Source organism: Erigeron canadensis, chromosome 9, assembly GCF_010389155.1.
Source record: "Erigeron canadensis isolate Cc75 chromosome 9, C_canadensis_v1, whole genome shotgun sequence".
Taxonomy (NCBI): domain Eukaryota; kingdom Viridiplantae; phylum Streptophyta; class Magnoliopsida; order Asterales; family Asteraceae; genus Erigeron; species Erigeron canadensis.
In genome coordinates this window covers 28,689,956-28,697,004 of record NC_057769.1, presented here as the reverse complement: position 1 = coordinate 28,697,004, position 7,049 = coordinate 28,689,956, and the positions used below count along the sequence as shown (strand labels likewise).

General features: G+C 32.9%; 1 protein-coding gene across 1 annotated transcript; it reads left to right on the top strand.

Moving 5' to 3' along the window:
• The first annotated feature begins 1,906 nt into the window (after positions 1 to 1,906).
• On the top strand, positions 1,907 to 6,828 carry LOC122582384 (protein PHR1-LIKE 3-like). Its single transcript, XM_043754767.1, has 6 exons — positions 1,907 to 2,220; positions 4,389 to 4,465; positions 4,757 to 4,811; positions 5,192 to 5,270; positions 5,713 to 5,782; positions 6,377 to 6,828. The coding sequence occupies exons 1-6, from the start codon at positions 2,025 to 2,027 to the stop codon at positions 6,722 to 6,724; spliced, it is 825 nt and encodes a 274-aa protein (XP_043610702.1). The 5' UTR covers positions 1,907 to 2,024; the 3' UTR covers positions 6,725 to 6,828.
• Positions 6,829 to 7,049: the final 221 nt, after the last annotated feature.

Genomic DNA, 7,049 nt, shown 5'->3' with positions numbered 1-7,049 from the left:
ACGTGGACACTTTCTGATAACCTTTTTTATATATATTTTTTAATTATATAGATATATAGAGAAGTTTAATTTTGTTGGGGTTAAAACATTAGTGGGCTAAGCGACAACTTAAGGCCCTAATTTTCCATCTACATTTGGGCCTAATTAAAACTACATCTTTTACATATAACAGAAAACATACCAATTTTAAATCGTACTAAATCAGAAAATCAACAGTATGACTATGACCCAACAAGTTTATCTATGCAGTTTTTCGGAAGTGATATTTATACAACACACTTTAACCATCTACAATGATTTCTGCATAATACAGTTATACACTATGCAATAATTTTTGTACATTTATTGTAGATGGCTAAAACTAGTGAATATTACTCTTTTTTCTCTTTTACTTTTTCTCTGAGCTTATAACCAACAAAAATTATGATACCTGTCCACCAACAAGTTTATCTATTTGTCCTTTTTTTCTCCAATTACGATATTAATTTGTTTATTTATGAGTTAATGGACCCGAGTTTAACTTGAACATTTTAATTAAAATTTTTAAACTAAAATATATGTAAAAGAAAATGTATGTTTTGTTATCGATATATATTATAACTTGCTATCTTTATCTTTACTACAATTAAAAACAATACAATCTTGTTAAAAAGCTTTTTTTTTTAAAAAGAAAAGAGTTTGGAAACAACCAATTTTACCCTTAATGAAACTTCCTTCTTTATTACTTTTTAGAAATTACCTAATTGCCTTTAATAAAATAATTTTACACCCAAAACTTTTATCTTCTAAAATATCTACACTACCATATTTACCTTAATTACATATACATCAACCTACACCTTTCGATGCCAACATCACTATCATTCGGTGCCACCCTCAACGTCGTCGCATTGTGCGAGTACCATGTTAGTAGAGATAATGAATCGACTAAAACAATAAATTATATAAAAATAATAGGAAAATGATAATGACAACCCTTAATAACAACTTATTACATGCTCAAAAACTTATAAATTATGTATTAAAAATCATCCCAACATTTTCTAACATCAAGGTACAAATTTTAATACATTAAATTAAGAACCGATGGGTCCCTAAATGGAGAAGCTGCTATGCAATTGGTTATACTTACTAATACTATATAAAGATTATATCCCCATGTTAAAAAGTTAGAAAAAAGAGAAATGTGAAATGACCATCATACCCTTAATGAATCAATTTACACCATTATAATCTTATCTTAGACCGTGGTGAAATCCACCAGGGTTCGAATTTCAGTTTTTACATTTGTAGGAATGGATTATTGGGGGTTTTTCGAGAATCCTGGATTTCATCTCAAACATGCGTGAATCAACTTACACCATCATAATCTTATCTTAGACCATCGTGAAATCCATCAGGGTTCGAATTTCAGTTTTTACATTTGTAGGAATAAATTACTGGGGGGTTTTCGAGAATCCTAGATTTCCAGACATGCGTGGTTCGAGCTCCACACACTACTTAATTGAATGTTACTGTGGTGTCTTGTATGCTAATTACTAACTCAATGTTAAAAAAGAAACACCATCACTCGATACCACAATCACCACCAATAGTTAACGCCATTACAACCCGTCACCAACAAAAAAAAAAAATTACCGTCACATTAAATGGGTACCATGCTATATTACAAAAAGAACATGGATGTAGTGTAATAGTGTACTTTTGGGTGGTAGGGGAAGCAACAGCAAAAGGAACAGCAGCAAAAAGACAAACAAACAAACCCAGCTTTACCCAGAACGCTCTTTTCTCTTTCCTTCTATATTACTACTATACTATACTACTGCTTCTACTAACTGAAAAAACATACAAAAACACATCGCTGCCTCTATTTTTTTTTATTTTTATAAATCTCTCTTTTTAATTTAATTTACAAAATGCATGCAGACTAAAATAATCTCTACTCGTATTATTTTATTTTGTAACTCATAAAACAAATCCTAAGTAATTTTACCAGGGTAGAAATAATATAGATAATAATAATAATGTACTCAAATAATAATGATACTAATACTAATATTCATTCAATCCCATTAGAAGGAAATGTTATCAACTATCCTCGGGTGGTCAACGGAGATCCATGTTTGGTGTTGACTACGGATCCGAAGCCCCGACTCCGGTGGACTGCGGAGCTCCATGAAAGATTTGTTGATGCTGTTACTCAACTTGGCGGCCCTGATAGTTAGCCTCTTTCTCTCCTTTTATTAATAATTTTTTGTTATTTTATTTTACTATTTCTGTGTCAATGTGTTATGTTTTTGTTACTGTGTTACTTTTGAACTTGTCTTTATTTATATATTTATTTTAGAAAAATTATGGATAAGTAATGAGGTTTCAGGTAAATTAAAACAAGTATTAATTAAAGTAAAAATAAATGGAACAATAGGTTTCCCTTATCTTAAAATCATTGTGCATATATATATATTTGTGCTTCGTGAATAACCAACCCCTATGTAATTATGTTATATAATGTAGTTAATTATTATCATTCGATTTGTTTTACTTTTAATACTTGTTTTATAATATGTCAATAACCAACCCCTATGTAATGATGTACCCATATGTAATGATGTTATAAAATGTAGTTAATTACCCTTGTTACATTTTGTGTCTTTATATTTTATATATAATTTTTTTGGAAAATGTTTGATCCTTCTAATATATCCTCTTAAAAATCATCCTGATAATATATATGTTGCACATGGTACAATTAAAAAATGAAATTAGGAGTGAGAATTGGTAGATTACACTTGTTCCCTAATGAAGTGAAAACATTAGGAGGATTATTCAGAGGATTTACTAGGAATATCTGTTGGAGTTTGCTAAACATATCCCTTATTTTTAGTTTAATTTGGTTCAAACTTTTCAACACACAAAAAAGTATTGTACTTGACAATCATTTTATTTTAAGAGAACGGTTATTTTTAGCGTACAATAACTTTATAACATCGCCCTTATGACTATGATAAGCACTATGCTTAGCAAAATCCTTTTTTTACTCGGTATTAGTGGATTCTATAAACTTTTTAGGAAAAAGAATGGTGGCAATATTACAAGGTGATGTTGTTGGCCATGTGACTGCTCATTGCTCGGTGAGGGACCAATGATGGGTCGGTTATCTATTTTTACATCATACGGTGATTTTAGTTGGAAACTTTATTTTTCCTTAAATTTATATTATATATTATAATTTTTTAAAATGATTTTCCAAAATTTAATTTTAGAATACGTGAAGTTTTTTTTTAAAGGGGTTAGGGGTTATTAATCCACACAGTCCTTGTCCAGTTTTCCATAATGCAGCTCGAACCGACAACCTCTTTGGTTGTCCGGTTAGCTTACTAGGCTAATATCCTTAGGTGAATACATGGAATGTTTTCTTTATTTGGTAACTTTGGGATTTTTCTTTATAATAGTGGCGGGTTTGACTTTAAAGGTTATAGGTTTGACTAAACTATCTGTGAGTTAGAGTTGACTAAAAGATTAATCTCCTTATAGTTAGGAGTTTTCTTGTGCAAAGATCAAGTTAACACAGGGTGACCAATGCTTAGTTAGAGTGCATACGGAGCCTATCGAGTTGAAAGTTTGGCTAAAATCAGGTTGACCAATATCACCATAAAGGCTGTGTTTACATGATACTAAATGTAGGACTCAAGAATCACATAACAAAGTCTTGGCAACACATGTTGATCGTGAGTAATTGGTTAAGCCAAGTAAATGTTACATTTTTCTTTTTGTGTGTCGTGCACTTGAATTTGTGTGTCATACACTTGATAGTGTGACTGTTCGATATCGGATCGTTAATTATTTAGTGTGCCAAAACTATCTATTAAAATCTGCTTTTTTAGATTAACAATACCTTGATTTGAGGTGATATATTGCATCTCATCTCTTCCTCATTTTCGTAATTAGTACGATATATATGTCATATATATATATAAAGCTACATTTGGTTTGAAAATTATTCTGTAATGATTTATCGTGGTGATTCATGAATCTTATTTGTTTCTTCTTCTATGAATATACCGCCTCATTAACACACTACATAATAAGAATCCTAGGCATGACGGTACATGTATGATGTATGTATATTGCTAAATGACGTTATTACTGCGTGTTATTTAATGTTTTTCCTTTCCTGCTATCGTTATTGTGTATAATTTATATCTTGTGATTAACATGCATATATTCAGATATGGTTAGAAGGCTTATAATTTGTGTTATATTCCAACCCAAAAAAAAGTCAGCATAACGATCCTTGATTTGATTCACCAATTTACTACCAATAAATGGGTGGTACATCCTTGGCTGGTTATCTGACTTTCCTTCTCTACTTGTGCCAATTAATGCAGAAGCAACACCGAAAATGATCATGAGAACAATGGGTGTAAAAGGGCTCACTCTCTATCATCTAAAGTCTCATCTACAGGTGATTATTTTATACGAATACTGAAAACTTTCAACTTTCTTCATTTGTTACCTCGTGGCGTCTATAATAACAACTAGAATCACAAATTGAAGCTGAAATGGTCCCGAAAGTCTCCTAGACATTAACAACTGATTACTTTATATTTCAGTCATAATAGTCAGATATAATAATTTCCTAAATGAAAATCCAAAGCTGCCTTATTTGTCTCTTAGTAGACCTTTCTTTTAGGTCTTTTTTCGTAGATATTTCTTATTTATGTATCTTCAACTCATGAAACATATTTGTTGGCAGAAATATCGAATGGGAAAACAATCTTGTAAAGAGTTTCCCGAGAATACTAAAGAAGGTACTTACTTCTTAACTTCCCATCATATCTAAAAATACCAGTAGAGTCTTATTATTGTATAAGATATTGTTTCCTCAATCCTCACAAGAGGTCTTAAATTCGAATCATGTCCTAGGCAACTATCTTGTAGGTAACGGGCCACCGGTCAAAAAATCTGTTTAGGTTGTTACATCTAAGTCAATAAATGGCTCGCCGTCCCCAAGTAACCCAAACAGTTGAACTGGCCTTTAGATATTTGTAACAACACGTTAAAAAATCAATGCATTTAAATTTTTATTAATGTTATGTCAATGCCAAAATCTATGCCATGTGAGAATTTCCATCCTAGAAGATGAACTTGTAATTTATTGTACATCACTAATGTATGGCTTGGTCTACAGCATCTTGCATTGCTGAGAGCCAAGACATGGGTTCATCCACTTCATCTTCGACAAGAATGATGCCACAAGATTTGAATGAGTATATTCTGTTTCTTGAGTTTGTAACTGTCTAGTAGTAGAAGTGGCAAAATGGGCGGGTCAGGTAGGTTTGGTAATCGGTGAAGGCCGGTCCGGGTCAAAATGAATGATGTTGTATTGGCTCAGATTGGCAGTTGATGTGAAACACTTGTTAAAATTTCTATTTTTGAATAAATAGTTGGTCTACAAAATTATGTTATCAATCGAAACTTAGTTTTCTTGAATCAAATGTAGGAGTAGGAGTAGAATAATATGCTGTTAAAAAAAAAGAGGGTTTTTGCATTAACCTTGTATGGTTTTTTTAAGGTAATTTGTTTTTATTACTTGTTTGACTTGTTAGAGATAAAACTAATATAAATTGACCCATTCACTAGAGATGAGCAATAATTGCCACAAAATGCTAGTAGCTTTAACCTTGCTAATTGATTTTGTATATGCAACAGTGGCTTTGAGGTTACAGAAGCTCTACGCGTGCAGATGGAAGTCCAGCGGAGATTGCATGACCAGCTTGAGGTTAGTTGATGAAAGCAATTTCTTCTTGTGTGAGTCTTTGCTCAGTAAATTTACAAATAGGGCTGGGAACAAGCCGAGCGTTAAAGTTTTGAGTTTTATGGGGGCCTTCAATTTCTCTAAAAGTACCATGAAACCCTATACTCAATAAATTAAGGTTGGTTCGTCACAAATTGTTTTTGTGATAACTGTGTATTGTGATTGATAAACTAAGCTTGACCCCAAACTGTTACATAGATGCATCATTCTATAAAGATGAAGTATGTGTATAATATAAAATACACATGGCAAATGATGCAGGTTAGGTGGCCGTTTGGGTAGGGTGTCAAATTTGGTCAGGTTGGGTTGACCCAAAACACTTTTCTCTGAACATTTTTAGGTTAAAAATATAACCTAGTTTTTGAACATAATAGTTTAGGAGGCTTTTACATTACATAATAGTTTAGGAGGCTTTTACATTACAAACACACTTTGGGCACCTTTGCCCATTTCACTTTGGCCAACTGTTTTTAAGTTTTATCCATATAGTCAGTGAGGACTTGCCTAAATCGACTATTTGCTTGACTCCGCTAATATCAACACCCTCATATGTTTTAGGTTCAGCAACGTCTCCAGCTTCGGATAGAAGCACAAGGGAAGTATCTGCAGTCAATTTTAGAAAAAGCTTGTAAAGCTATAAACGATCAAGCCATTGCAACTGCTGGACTTGAGGCAGCTAGAGAAGAATTGTCAGATCTTGCAATCAAGGTAGCCAATAACTGCTTTCCATCTGTCACTCCAACCACTTCACTTACCCAAATTACTCCCCTTGGGCATGCTCCTAATGTTGCACGACTTGGGGACAGCTCAGTGGACAACTGCTTGAGTTCCCAGGTAGTTGATCTGAATAAGAGACAAAGGCCCATATTCGCACAAACAGAGTGGATGGCGGCTAACATCGGATAAGTTGTAAAAAGTTATCCAGATTTTATGTTATTCTCTAGAATTTAGTTAGGAGAAAATGAGATGGATTATGTAGGGATACTTGCTAATTAATCTGTGTTTTGGCATCTATGACTATGCATGTTTTGGCGTCCTGCATTCATAATCAAAGCTCAATCTAGGTTTGATCAGGTCCTGCAGACTAAAAAAGGAACCTTGAAACTCAAAATTTTAACCTCGAACTATGAAATCAAGACCAAATGTTATGCAATGTGACGAAATGGTTGGTTAGCAAAAAGCAGGGATGATTAAACAGTTTGGAGCCTTGCAAGGCCAGGTTCCAGAAGTG